Raw genomic sequence first — 15,050 nt, forward strand, 5'->3', positions numbered from 1 at the left:
AACAAAATGGTCTGCCAAGCAATTCGACCTTGGGTGATAAGGCGCTGTTGTGACGATGTGCACATGTCAATGTGTCAACAAAAGTCTTGTACTCTGCTGAATTGTGGTCCGTTGTCAGATGCGATTGTTGTCGCGTAACCAAAGCAGCAAAAAATTTCGTGAGGACGATCCGACAGTTGTCTTGATGGTTGTGTTTTTCATAATGCAGACTTCCGGCTGGACAGAAAGAATGTCCGCTGCAACTAATAACATGGTCTGTCGGAAGGGCCCTGCAAAATCGATGAGCACTCACTTCCAAGCAGCGGCCACGAGTGCAAAGGGGCACTTTAAGGGGCATTAAGGTGTTCCTGCCAAGGTTTGCATTCCATCATGTGAGATTTGAGATCAGCATCAATAGAATGCCATAAAACATAGCTGTGGGCCCATGTTTTGAATGGCACTATTTCTGGATGACCGTCGTGTAGTTCTTGTAGAACCAGGGTCCTTGGATTTCAAGGCAACGCCACACGCACTCCCCAAAGGAGGCGTACTTGATGCACGGTCAGCCGTGTCGTCCGAAGTTAGGCCATCCCCTACTTGTGAGCTCGAGTATTCTGCAATGAAGTCGGTCTTCCGAGGTTGCGCGTGCAATGTCCTTGTTGGCGACCGCATCGATCGCAAGCATAGCGAGTAGATGGGTTCTTTTGCTTTGTCAGCGGGCACCTGACAATCTGACAAGCGCAAAATACAGTTTTTCATTTGCCGGTAGAAACTTCAAGGAGTATGTATAGGCAGACAAAATAACAGCCCAACATTGAAGTCCTGCTGCTGCCAAGGTAGGTATGCCAGACTTTGATCCCAAGATGGATTGCAGCAGTTTATGATCTGTTATCAGTGTGAAAAAGAGTCCGTAAGGATAGTAGTGAAACTTCTTAATGCCTAAGATGATTGATAATGATTCTTTCTCGATCTGCCCATATTTCTTCTCTGCATCAGATGTCTTGGAAGCGGAAGTAAAAGGATCGCCGCCATCAGCGAAAATGTGCAAAAGCGTGGCACATACCCCATAATGTGATGCGTCGCAAGGGATTTGAAGCATTCTTTGTGGGCCATAGTGGGCCAGGACGTCGGTTGATGCCAGCGCAGCTTAGATGTCATCAAAGGATCTTTGGTGGGCACTTGTCCACGCGCATGCGTGGTTGTCCCGCAGTAGCTTGTACAATGAATTGTCCAGCATGGCTAGCTGAGGCAGGAACTTACCGTAGTAGTTTACAGCTTTGAGCAAAGAACGAAGCTGCTGCTTGTTTGCCGGTGCTTGCGCAGCTACTATGGCATTAGTTTTTTCTGTGGTGGGATGAATGCCATCTGCGCTCAGTCGCCAGCTTGTGGAGGCCATGGATGTGCCATGAATAGGCCGAGCTAGCTTGGCAGCTGTGGCGAGCAGACTTTTGCTAATGCCCAGCTGCTATTTGTTGATGTCACCACATGAAGTCATCGCAAATTGAAATGTGGAATTTAGAGAAGCTAAAATCCACCGGAGGTTGAGGTTAACTCTTGTTATCCTTGTATCTTGAATATATTATGAGTGATAACATGGGTTCGTGTGGGTAGATTTTCATCACTTCTTTTGCTCTTTATTTAAGACATTCTGAGAATAGATACTGAGCAAATATGGTGACCCAGAAGTAGTGTTTCAGGACCCCTTTAAGAGCATATGGGGAGACTCGTGTTATCTGATGCAGTACTCTCTGCTGTTTGCTCCATGTATATAGATTTCTAATTGAAACTAGTTTGACATGGCTGCTGACCTACTCTACAGTATCATGGTACTGTGTTTTGTCTCTGTCTGCTCAAGTAACCTGCCTGTACAAAGGACTTGGAGCAGACGGCGCAACGGTTTGGTCGATCGCCTGTAAGGTATTGCTCCACAGCACTCTTCACCAAGAATTTTTGAGTGCATGAAGGGCATTAAAAAGGCTTCCTCTACGTGTGGGTTTGCAGGTGCGCCTTCATGGTGGACTTAAGAGGAAGCCTTAGCTAGGGCCCAACTGTGACGGGGCATATTCAAATACATGTAAAATGCAAAAACGCTTTTCCAAGATAACCCCTGGACTAATTTTAATGAAATTTGTTCCATTTGCGAGAGAAAGTTAAATTCTAGTGACTGTTGGAAGCAGAATTTTCTTTAAGGGCCCAAATTTCATGAAAAGGATTTTCAAAAATATGAGAGATCGAAAAAACTAGACACAATGTTTCTAAATTAATAGCTCTGCATCAAAAACAGATATCGCGGCTCTGTAAACGACATCCATTAGATCATTCAAAGCATACAAATTCAATATGTCAATTTATATCTTACGTGAATGTGTTACATTGTGTACAATGGTTCTGAAAAAGCTGTATTTCCATATTACTGAATGTTTTTAGATTCATGTGTGACATAATGATTTTGTCCACTTTAGATGTACTATAACATAAAATTCACAGAAGTGCGATATTTTTCCTCGCTGAGTTACAGATTTGTAAACTTTATAGTTTTGTTTTCTGAAAATTTTCTATATTTGCCAATTTTTAATAAAAAATTGATGATCTAAATCAAGAATTGGAAATGAACAGTTACTAGATCTTAAGTTTTTCTTTTAGATGAACCAAACCTCATCAAATTTGGTGTAGTGGTTCCCACGAAAAACAAATTTTCTTTTTACATGTATTTAGACAGGAGCACCCAAGCTAAAGCTCCCTCTTAAGTGAGAGGCCTTGAGGGCATGAAGAGCACTGTCATGGCTTCTCAGCTGTGCGGGTGCGCCGGTGGATTTTCAGGTGGGTTGTCAGGTTGTTCTTTCGTGTGAAGCTCTGAAGGCATGAAGGGCATTGAAATGGCTTGTCGCCTGTGTGGGTGCGCAAGTGGTCTTTCATGCTGGACTTGCGCGAGAAGCTCCGAGAGCATGAAGGGCATTGAAATGGTTTCTCGTCTGTGTGGGCGCGCAGGTGGCCGTTCAAGCTGGACTTATGCGAGAAGCTCTGAAGGCATGAAGGGCACTGCCATGGCTTCTCACCTGTGTGGATGAGCAGGTGGGCTTTCATGTGGGTCTTTCGTGAGAAGCTTTGAAGGCATGAAGGGCACTGAAATGGCTTCTCGCCTGTGTGGGTGCGCAGGTGTTCCTTGACCTTGGACCTTTGCGAGAATCTCTGAAGGCATGAAGGGCACTGAAATGGCTTCTCGCCTGTGTGGGTGCGCAGGTGTTCCTTGACCTTGGACCTTTGTGAAAATCTCTGAAGGCATGAAGGACATTGAAATGGTCTCTCACCTGTGTGGATGCACAAGTGCCTCTTCAGGGTGTCTCTTCTTGAGAAGCTTCGAGGGCACAAGTGGCACTTGAACAGATGCTCGCCAGTATGGACATTGGCATGTGCTTCCAGACAAAACAGTTTGTCAGTCTCATAGTCACAGGGGTGATCTTGGCGGAGGCATCCCTGCTGTGAACTGTCACCGTTGGCTGTTGATGGAGAAATAGAAGGCCTCGATGCTGCACAAATGAAACAAAAGTAGTATTATGAAAGGAAAAAGAATATATAACTGATACCAAAGTTAATGATGAGCTTTTTCTTTTCTTTATGTGGGAGGTCTTGAAGTTGATTTCAGGTATGATGGAACAAATTACACCTAGCGTTTCTTTATGATTTACTGAATATTTCTGCATCTGAATGCTTCATGACTGTGAAGTCCACCCGTACAAGTTATTTCTTTCAGAACGGTCAAGAATTATAAAATGGGAGGATTTGGAGTGTTTGAGGACTATCATGGATTTCTGCAACCCTAGGAGGACAGTGTCAAAGAGCTTCGACTCAGCTTGGCATTTTCAAAACATACGATTCACTAGCATGACAAATTTCTCACATGAGACTTCAATAGGTCTCTTCTTGACCACATGCCTTACTCTGGCCACATTTTCTTAAGTTGAGAGAGAGAGTAAAGAGCCAGGTAAAACGTATAACCCATATAACCCATCAACACATATAACTCGGCCCCTTTTCAGGAAAGCCCAGAAAAATATATGTAATACCTCTGGGAGATTAAAAAGATTGGCAGAGACACTTAAGACTGCTTTCGTGTGGGAATGCAAAAGCATTATAGTCCCTTTCATAAAATTCTTTTTTTTCCACGCATTGAAGAGGCCGGCATGGGCGCATTGCGAGCCTGAATGGAGAGCGGAGCATACATCTATGCGCATATGGCGGGCGATGACTAATAACCATTTGCGGCCATCGGAAGCGTAATTTCGACGATACGGAACACCATCCTGTAACTCAAAATGAGAAGCTTGGCAGCGGATTGCGCCTGAAGGGCGTGTTGTTGAAGTGTCAGAAATGCTATCCATAAGTGCCGCAATCCAGGGACCTTTGCGTCGCTTTACAGCCATGTTGACGTGCACAGGCAACGAAAACGCCGATTCCATGACTGAAATGCAAGTCATGTCACTTGGTGTGGGCGACCGAGAGAGGGCATTCGCGTCAGTGTGTTTACGGCCAGACCGGTAAATAACGCGTATGTCAAAGTCTTGTAACCATAGAGCCCATCGTGCAAGGCGGCCAGACAGATCTTTTAAAGTCGATAACCAACATAGAGCATGGTGATCTGTAACGATGTCGAAGGGGCAGCCGTACAGGTAGGGTTGGAATTTTCCAACTCTACCTGAAGAAGGGCACACACATGATGATGATAATATACAGGTGATGAAGAAGTGCACAATAAATGCCAACATTAACTTCTATCGCGTGAGAGCGGCCATCCTGGCCGCAGGCTAAGGGTACAGGGAACACCGCGTGAAGGGCTTCATATGAGAAACGTGGACCACTTCGGTAGAGCGGCTATAACGGTCAGTTGAGGGAACAACAGGGGTCACATGATAATTAATGGGAGAAGTCATTTCCAGGACCGTGTATGGGTCAATAAAGTGGGACTGAAACTTTTCGCACAACCCAGGATTGTGAACTGGTGTTCAGAGCAGCACTTCATCGCTGGGCTGGTAGAAAATTATGCGATGAGATGCATTATAATGATCCTTGCGGTCCTGTTGTCTAGCTTCGGTGTTGAAGCGGGCACACCGGCGACAATGATCAAGGTGGGAAACATATTCTTCGCAGGAAGATGGAGATGGACTGACAGGGGCAGAGAAGAAAGAAACGTTCGAGAAAAGAACTGGGTGAACAGCCATAAACAAGGTAGGATGGCGAGTAACCGGTTGTGCGTTGAACAGCGGTGTTATACGCGAGGGTGACGAATGGCAAAACTGCGTCCCAATTTCTGTGATCTGGTTGAATGTAGGCGGCTATCATGTCAGAGAGCGTTCGACGAAACCGCTCAGTCAGGCCGTTGGTCTGAGGATGGTAACCTGAAGTAGTCTTGCGAGTTGTGCCAGAGGCTCTGAGCACTTTGCCTACCAGTACTGAAAGAATCCGCTGTCGCTCTGAAGGACACGAAGGGCGCCGTGACGCAGGAATATGGCTTGAAGAATAAAGGTAGCAACTTCGAAAGCAGATGCAGAACTGACACAAGCTGTTTTGGCAGAGCGCGTGAGGTGATCGACGGCTGTAACTATCCATCGGTTACCGGCGGGAGTCATGGGAAATGGCCCATAGAGATCAATGCCAACAACCTCGAATGGTTCCGCAGGACATGAGACCGGTAGTAGCTGCCCAGCAGGAGCTGATGTTGGCCGCTTTCGATGCTGACAAATGACGCAGGAAGAGACATATCTCGCCACACTGGTAGACAGGCCAGTAGAAGCGGCTTCTTATGCGGTCGTAAGTTTTCTGGATGCCAAGGTGGCCAGCAGTCAAATCATCATGAAAGGCCTGAAGGACACGAGCACGAAGGCAGCGAGGCAGTACGGGCACCCAGCGTTGTCCATCAGGATGATGGATATGGCGGTACAGCACGGTGTTTTGTAGCTTGAATTGTGCCAGCTGTCGACAGAGCCTGGCGTTAGGTGGCCGCGAAGCTCTACGAAGGCGGTCTATAATACGTCGACAGTACGAGTCGGCAAGTTGTTGAGATGAAAATGATTCATGATCGTCTGAAGTGAGGTGGTCAAGAGTAGCGAAGGACGAAATCGCTGTTGAAGAGATGTCGGGGATTGCGTCCCTGGAGGTGGTTGCGGAGTTATCGATGAGTGCGGCTGTAGGAAGCGGGCAGCGAGGAGCGTCTGTGTCTTGGTGCTTTTTACCAGTCTTGTAGGTGATCTCAAAGTCATATTCTTGCAGACGAAGAATCCAGCAACCAAGACATCCTGACAAGCTCTTGAGTGTTGAGAGCCAACGTAAGGCGTGATGGTCCGTAACAATGGTAAAATGGCGGCCGTGGAGATAAGGGCGAAACTTCTGGACAGACCAAACGACAGCTAGGCATTCCTGCTCGGTGACGGTATAGTTCTTCTCAGCAGATGTGAGTACGCAACTGGCGTATGCAGCGACTCTCTCACGCAAAGAGGTGTCTCGCTGGAGGAAAACAGCAATTCCATGGCCGCTAGCGTCGGTGTGCAAGATTGTGGGTGCAGTCTCATCAAAATGACATAGGATAAGTCCAGATGTGAGGGCGCCCTTCAGCTCGTCAAAGGCAGATTCACAGTCCGGTGACCACACGAAGGGAGCACCAGAATGAATTAGGTTGTGTAAAGAAGCAGCTATAGAGGCAAAGTCGCGTATAGATCGGCGAAAATAGGAAGCGATGCCAAGGAAAGTGCACAGTTCTTTTGTCTTTTCTAGTCGAGGAAAGCAAAGCACCACCGAAATTTTGTCGGGATTAGGTCGAATACCATCCTTGCTCACAATGTGACCTAACACCTTGATTGTCTTGCTTGCAAAACGGCACTTTTTGGTGTTGAGCTGAAGACCAGCCTTGGCGAGGCATGTGAGAACCTTGTCCAGACGTCGCAGGTGCTGGGCAAATGTCGATGAAAAAATAATGATGTCGTCCAGATAGCACAAGCATGTTTTCCACTTCAGGCCGTGCAGAACAGTGTTATTCATGCGCTCAAAAGTTGCGGGAGCATTGCAGAGGCCGAAGGGCATAACGAACTCGTAAAGACCATCTGGGGTTGCAAACGCTGTCTTTTCTTTGTTGTCTTCGTGCATCAGAATTTGCCAGTAACCTGACTGCAGATCAAAGATGGAGAAGTACTCCAAGTTGTTATACACGGGCTCTATAGAGCGCGTTGCGGTACAGTGGCAAAGTCCGAATGTTTGGGTGGGTCCGGAAAATGCGTGTCCGAAAAATCAGTTGGTGACTATATTATTATTATTATTATGCTGTGACAAACAACATATTAGAATTCCACTTAGTGCCATGTGAACATTATGTGAACCATTTTGCGAATCTTTTGCTGCAACCGCATGCACCTGAATTACCAAGGAGAGGATTAGGGAGACGAGGAATAATAAGCATTAGCCTTAGTCAGGTGTCGCAAAATACATTGAGCACAATCTTCCTGTATTTGCCATGTATGTTGTCAACCAAAATAAAGAAGCCTTCTTGTTTGTGTTTGTCAAAATGGAGAAAGTAATATTTTTGTCGTTACTGTGGCCAACACGCCAACTTTGCAAACTTTGTGAAAACATGTGTTAATACTGCTAGGGGTGCAGAAATAACATCCCCGGGATTGACTTTATTGCTGCCTTTGCAGGCAACGTGATAAAACGGATGGAACCATACCGGAGGATTGTGGCAGTACACCATTTGGTTTCTGTAAACTGAAATAGAAACGGTGTAAGTGTTGATTCTCACTGGAACCTTTGTTGCACAACAACCACCCTGATGGCAGTGTGAAGACACTGTGGTGGAATTTCTCTGTGAGCACCATGCACGAGTTCTGCTGATAACAGCAGATTCAATTCATTGCAAAGGCAATTGAATTTGCTCACTAGTGTCTCGCTTCTCGAAGTGAAAAGTCTTGACTTTTCACATTGGCATTGGCAAAGGTGGATGACGTTTTAGCACACTGTATCAAGCATGCTGTGGAAGAACTATCCAATCAGATCAATTGGTAATATGGAAGAGGCCTTGTCAGCCACTGCAGTCTGCAAACACTGCACAAGAAACGTGAAGGTGCTATCACCAGTAGAGGACTGAAAAGGGTGTATGGCCAGCAGTCCCTTGAAGACAACTACAGGTCAGCTGAAGTGATAGCTGATGTGCACCTCAGATTTCCAGTACATGCTACTCATTCCCTGATGGCAGTGTTGTGCATGCCTAAACCTGTTTAGTCACGTGCTGTGGGACGTCGCGACTTAAAACTGTCCCAGAACAAGAATCCCGAGAGTTCCCGTGCAGTTTTTACCTCTCAATGAATAAGCATACTGTTAAAAACGTATGTTACTGCATTCAAGACTTTTGTTTGAATTTTATTCCCTTCAAACACAGGGTTTAACTTACAATCCATGTTGATTTATTTATTTATTTATTTATTTATTTATTTATTTATTTATTTCAAAGTACCTTACAGGCCCCAAGGGGAGCATTGAGTAAGGGGGGCGTCAATGAACAAATGGCAAGAGAAAACAGATATATGAGCACTAAAAATACTTATAATGATCACGTGCTTGCAAAACAGTGTAACAAATAAAAATGCTAAATCAAACAAAGAGTTGTCGGGAAAGGAATGAAAAGTACAGTTCACGGTAACATAAAAAGCGATGCAACACTCTCGCAAAATAACGTACAAAGCCCGAGCACATAAAGCAAACAAAATTGAAAAAAATAGAAAGGACATGGTCCATGTGTGACACGTATTATATGACATGACATATGTACAGATGAATAAATTTGTTATGATGAAGACTGCAGGTTCAGTAGTTGTCTGAATTTATCATTGCTCATTCCATAACCGAATCGCTCGTGGTAGAGCCAAGTTAAATGCGTTATAAATGCGAGTGAGGCTTAAATTCACGTTTTTACAGTAATACACTGATTTAGGCATAACTAAGAGACTCACTGGGTTTAACATTATTGTAAGGGCTATAACTACACCAGGGCAAAAGGGCTCTGGATTAAGCTCTACTACCTAAGGTGCTTCAGTGTGCTCAACAGGGTAGTATTTTTGCGTGCTGCCCCCAATCAGAATGTAGACAAGAATCACAAACCAGCTAATATGTCCTCAGCAGCGGAATGTCATACACACTTGGGCAGTTCGCACCAAGCAGGCAGACATGGCTATTTATCACAAACTCTCACAATCAAGCAAATGTAAGAGAAGTGCCAGTCCCTGCCCACCTGTAGTGGAGCATGACTGATCCACGGTCTCTTTAGTCTGCACGCTCCTCGACTCGCTGCCTGCTCTGAAGGAGCACCCAACAGACTTGTCAGCCACATGCGAGCTGCACTGTGTGCCCACCTCGACCTGACCGACGACGATGGAAGGGGCGTGGGATGCCGTTTTGGCAGTGATACTTTCAGCCAGGCTCATCGCATTTGTGACGCCTGCAAAAAATAATTGGAGTGATTGCAGTCCTGTTACAGCACAGAGAACGTGAGAATAAATATGGATAAAAAAGAGACACACGAAGCAATTTTAACAGTTCAGTGCATATGTATGTGTTGGCGCGTAGGAGGTGCAACCTTTTTTTTTACATCGCAACGTAAAACAAGCGGGTTGCACATTACTAACAGCGACACTCTATTGATTCAACTAAGGACAGTGCAAAGGAACTGCAGCAGTGCTTATCGAAGGCACGAATCGGTGGATCTGCGATCTCTGCGAGACGGCGGCAACTGTTTCGCGCTAGCTCGCATTTTGAGATCATTTTATACCGCACGAATTCGCAAACTTTCCTACAAGTGTTAGCAAAATAACAGGTAATCGTACAATACCATCGTACATAACTCCTAGAAGTGCTCTCACCTAAAGCCCCTCCATACTGCTTTACTCTCACCTTTTTTTCCAGATGCGTTGCGGTAGCACATTAGAGAAGGGAAACTGTACCTTCTACAGTGTTGATGGTACGACTGCACGATGCCTTTGTACGCGAGGTACAACAACAACAACAACGAATAAGAAGCATGTACATACTTGCTGCGGTAAAGCTAGAGCATTTTGAATTTTGAAGGAAGAAGCTGGAGGATGGCTACAGGCACGGCTACAGGAAAAGATGGAGCTATGGCTGCGGAATGGCTATTATTGGCTATAATGTAATTAAGTTACATGTTTAATATAATATTATCTCACCCGTAGCGCAGGTGCACCCGTCCCATTTGAACAAATAAGTGGTAGACACAAAGCAACGGCTTTACGTTGACTACAGTTACTGAAAGTCGGGCCATGACTGCTGCCACCCTACTGCTGCGAACGTCACAGCAGACAAAAGCGACCCAGAACGTTTACTTACGCCTCATACGTATATTCGCATACCGTGTCTTTTTCAGGATAGGTAGCACTGCGAGCAGTGGCGTAATTAGGTCGTCTGGCACCCAGGGCCCATAGGTCTTCTTCATATATGCATGATGACACCGCGCAGGAACAGAAATACGGACGGTAGCACTCGCGTCTAGACCTAACCATTTCCCTTGTAGCTTAGCACTCTGCCCCCTGTTGGATCTGGAGGACAATCCCAATTGCTGTCCCCCAGATTTTGGACCTTGCCGTTGGGCGCGGGAGTTGGCCGAGGTTGAGGAGGACTTTGCGATGAAAACTGGAGGTTTATGTACATTATTTACAGTTAGAGTACAAATAAATTAACAGTCATAAAGTCATTACAGGCCGGCAGCAACTCGGACGCTGCGGCCCGTGGCAAGAAGCTCGAAAGAGATGAATGAAGGAAAGCTCCCTTGATGCTCCCCGTCTCTAGCTTTTAACCCCTTCGGTGTCTCGAAGTCACGTCATTTTTGGCCAATCGGCGAGCCCGCTCAGGTGGCGTCATTTTCGGCCAATGGTAGGCGCCCGTGCGAATGTGTCACACCCGGCGCAGAGGGTCGCTCCTTGGGCTCAAATTGTCCGAGGGCTTACTTCTGTCTGCGGTATTGCCTTCCCGATCTGCAACTGCCTTCACAAAGGCGGATAGGGGGATTGCTGCCAGGGCTTCACGGTGCATTACAGCCGTCTTGCCTCAGGACCCACGTTATCTGGAACAGTGCCAGGCTCCCGCTACACTTTCGGGAAGAGTCAAGCAGCGAGTAGCTCCAGGTGCGGGCCGCCAACTTGTTTGCACGTGCCGCGCCTCGAGAACGTGGTAGATGTGCTTCTGCGCTCCTTATTAGCTGCGACGTGATTCGATGTGGTCTGGTGAAAAGGTCCCGTATCTAACACCCCGCGGTTCCGCTCAGTACCTGAAGATGGTGGCACCTATCCCAGTAGCAATCGCATGTGACGTCGGTGTAAACCATGTTTCTTTTCTAAGACCGTCTCGGTCGAGCGAGGTGGTGTTAGAACAGCTTTGTTACTGCTTTTTTACAGCTTTGTTGCAGCTCATTTACCCATCACCTGCATTCTCTTTAATACGACAAATGCCATCACTGCGCGGAAGAGCATCCTTGAAGTTTCCCAACAAGAGCCAGTGCGGCCGGCCTGCTGCATACACGCTTTCCTAACGCAGTTAAATGGATGTAAGACGCGGCATCACCCTGCTTGTGCGTGATGCAGGGTCTCTGTGATATGAAAGTTAAAAAGAACAAAAGAAATTAATGCAGTTAGAATGGTTAAACATTGCTAAGCCTCGTAAGCGGACCTACCGCGTGAGATAAGCTGAATAAATCGGCTTCCTAAAGTCAGCTTCGCTGCAGTAGATGTGTGTTAGCGGTGAACCATACTCAGCAGTAGTGCAATAAAGCATGCCAAAAGTGAAAAAGGGCCACGGTCACGGGCCATATATATTATGTGTTCCTTAATGATGTACACGCGCACCCGCCGTCACCTGTCACATTACGCCCGCCGAGGCGCCTAATAAGTGTACCGGCAGACCTTCAGAGCTATTTCGGACGTGCTTGTGAGGCTTTGAACCATTGTTTCGTCCACCTCGTAAGCAAATGTTCACGCGGGTGGGTCAGTTTCACAGCGAAGCTGTATATGGCTAGGCGATTTGTCTGTCGACAGTACGCCGAAAGCCCCGGCGTAGCCCCCCCATGCGCATGCATGAAAAAAGAGAGAGAGAGAGAGGTGCGCCATTAGCCAAGTCAAGTGCGCCATTAGCCAAAATTAGCTGCGCCAACCAGCGCAGCTAATCGTCACTACTAGCCAGTAGTGACGTCGTTGCTCTCCATTGCAGCCGAGCGCGCGTGCAGCAGTTTCTCCCCGGCTCGGAAATGGTTAGTTAACGCGACATACATACTCATTAGGAGCAGGCAGCTCTTGATCAGCAGTGCCGCAAGCAGAACCGAGAACGAGCTCGTCTACACTGTGCCCATGCTGCAGCCTGGGGACAAGCACAGGCTCATGCAGCTGAGCGCAAGCAGCAACTGCGTACTGAGCATCCGGAAGCCCTGTCAAGCTGTCGTTTAATGAACCATCGGGATTAACCCAGTGATAAACACCGAGGCCGCACATTTCAGCTTTGCTTGTTACGGAGTGCATGGGCGGTGATTTTTTTTTTTTTGCTGAACTGTTGAGTTCTTGAAAAATAGCTACGCCATTCGCAGTTTCCTGTGCCACTGCCTTGGTCATATGCAAATCAAGCTTTGGACATATTCAAATCAACGTGTTTTTAGCCAAGAGCACTTTTCGAATGTGAAATGATGCACTTGCACCACTAGTGTCGTCACCCATTTACAACACAGTCAGTCATTTTGTCACTCGGAGACCACCGAACGCGATGTACTCACTCGCACGCTTGAAATTTCGTAACTATCCGTGAGATCAGCATGCCTCTCAAGAAGCTGCTTTGCATCCACCCTTTCTATGCTTCACCACAAGACATTGTGTGTCTAATCGCATAGCATACTTGTACTGCGGCGAAGCCAACCTTACGAAACCGAATTTTGCTACACTTTTTAGAATCTTACCTCTCTACCAGCCACTACCAAACGCTAGTCGGTACGTCGCTTGGCAGAGGTCTTACCAGCTAATTCTCCTCTGTTTGGAATGGGGGAGACTCACATACATGAAAACAGCCAAGGAAAGCAGTTGCCCTGATCCAGGCACGCTCCCTTGTCGAAACGTTTCCACAAGCCCATTCGACCACCATTATCACCGCAACATATTTGTTTATTGCGGTGAGGCATGCCGAGAATGAAAGGTTCACATGAATCGGGAATGTAGTTTCAGTCAGCGACGAACGTATTGATTTTCGCTAGAGGATGATGTTTTGAAAACTTTTGTTGGTTAAAGCCATACATGCCAGTTTGGCTCGTCACTATGAATATGCATTACCGCAATACAGAAGATTCCTCACTCCAGGACACGTCAGCCGTAGTTAGCCGAGACCTTAGGTGACAGGTTCACCCTTGCCGCTATTAGCATATCTCAGGAAAACACAGTGTATTGCGGTGAAACATACTACAGCACATTTATCAGTTTAGAATGCAAAGACCTTTGCCTTTCACTTTTGTGATGCACTAGGTATATGAGGACATATTCACTGCTAAAAACATCCACATGGAAATGAAGACATGAACATTGATGGCAGCATGTGTGATGTTTCATCCTTTTGCTTTGTTGTGTATGTCATACTGCCATTATTAAATTTTCCTCTAATTTGAAAGGTGCCGACGTGCATAACATCACATTGCAAGGAGTCTGTGTAATTAGTGTTCAAAGACCAGTGTGATGGCTTTTCTGAAGAGAGGTTGGGGTTAAGCTGCTGTTAATATTTTTTTTAGAGGGGTAGTTTTTCGTGAAGAAATCGCATATCAGAAAACAGACCTGTGGTACCCTGGGTTTGAGCATGTAACGGTGGAAATGATGCAGAATACATTAATATTCTTTTTTTTTGCCTGAAACCAAGAACTAGCTGAAATATGTAAAATATTTTAAATAGCACCCATGAGCAACTGCAAGCTGCGCACACCTAGACTCAAAACACACAATTCTCTTGCTTCAGTCCAAGGAGGCTTTTAGCTGCTTTGTTGAAGCCTCAAGTACATTCTCAGTGGCACAGTAATTTCTGTCTACCTTTCGCTCAAGTGTGCCCTATACATAAGAGCGATTTACACTTGCAACTGGGCAGCAGCCTTACCTTAGCAGACCAGTGGTAGGGCATATTTTATAAAACTAGGTGACGCATAGCATTACCAGTCTGAGCAGAGACCTGTTTGAATATGAGTCACCTTAAATACCCTTTAATAAAAATCTCTAGCACAATTAGATCCTAGATTTTCAATGCTGTATAAGTTGTCTTGTTCACTGCAGTTGCAGTTGGCTCCTGTCCAAATGTGAGCGCACTTATGCATAGCTCATCAGGGAAAATTTTTACTTACATACCTTTTTTTTATCTCGCCTACAATCAAGAGCAAATGTATATAGCAAATGAATCTGCTGTGCATGAACCTAACTTGCATTGCCACGTTCAACAGCACAGTACATGTAGCTTGTGTTGGTTCATTCAAACTATGCATTATTACAGCCTTTAACTGTATATGTTATGGTGTGAGAGCAGACAAATGGATATGCAAAGAGAGTTGGGCACGTTAAAACAGCATCACTTTGTATGTGAAAAGGTGACATACACCAAATGAGACAGAACACATGCGCTTTCATCTTTTCTTGCACACAAAAAAGCTGGAGCAATAAGGCTTTTTTCACTATACCATCTTTGTTCTCAAAGGCAATTCTTATTTATTGGATTACCTCTTACGCCATGTTTATTTTCTTGAGTGATTTTTTAACGTTAATGTTTAAAACATTTTATTTTCACAGACTGAACATACCATGTATTGGATTGACTTCCCAGTACAGGATACTTCCACTTGGCATGGAGTGATAAAACAGAACAGTGTACCTTTATTAAAAGCACAGATTTTAGCAGTATAACAGCAGTTCATCAAAAACATGTCTGCTGTAAATAAAGTGTTCCTACCCACATTCCTTGTTTAGTTATGCTTGTATCCCTGTATTTTCCTCAGCTAAACCACTTATATTAGGAATTTATCA

General features: G+C 45.7%; 1 protein-coding gene and 1 long non-coding RNA gene across 6 annotated transcripts in view; one reads left to right on the forward strand and one right to left on the reverse strand.

Annotated features, from left to right (window-relative positions):
- LOC140219861 (uncharacterized) overlaps positions 1-10,512 on the reverse strand; it is a 31,556-nt gene extending 21,044 nt beyond the window's left edge. Inside the window, exons 1-3 of one of the 5 annotated variants that reach the window (XM_072289890.1) lie at positions 9,907-10,152; positions 9,248-9,454; positions 3,288-3,506 (exon numbers count right to left, since the gene is read on the reverse strand). In XM_072289890.1, the coding sequence (XP_072145991.1) occupies positions 3,288-3,506; positions 9,248-9,454; positions 9,907-9,937 (457 nt within the window). In that variant the 5' untranslated portion in view covers positions 9,938-10,152. Of the gene's footprint in view, positions 1-3,287; positions 3,507-9,247; positions 9,455-9,906 lie in introns of all 5 variants that reach the window. The other 4 variants (XM_072289891.1, XM_072289888.1, XM_072289889.1 and 1 more) reach the window with 4 other exon arrangements.
- Positions 1-14,981, forward strand: part of LOC140219863 (uncharacterized) — a 478,555-nt gene extending 463,574 nt beyond the window's left edge. The window contains exon 2 of the long non-coding RNA XR_011896126.1: positions 14,817-14,981. This is a non-coding gene — a long non-coding RNA (uncharacterized lncRNA). The remainder of the gene's footprint in view (positions 1-14,816) is intronic.
- Positions 14,982-15,050: the final 69 nt, after the last annotated feature.

Source organism: Dermacentor andersoni, chromosome 8 (genome assembly GCF_023375885.2).
Source record: "Dermacentor andersoni chromosome 8, qqDerAnde1_hic_scaffold, whole genome shotgun sequence".
NCBI lineage: Eukaryota > Metazoa > Arthropoda > Arachnida > Ixodida > Ixodidae > Dermacentor > Dermacentor andersoni.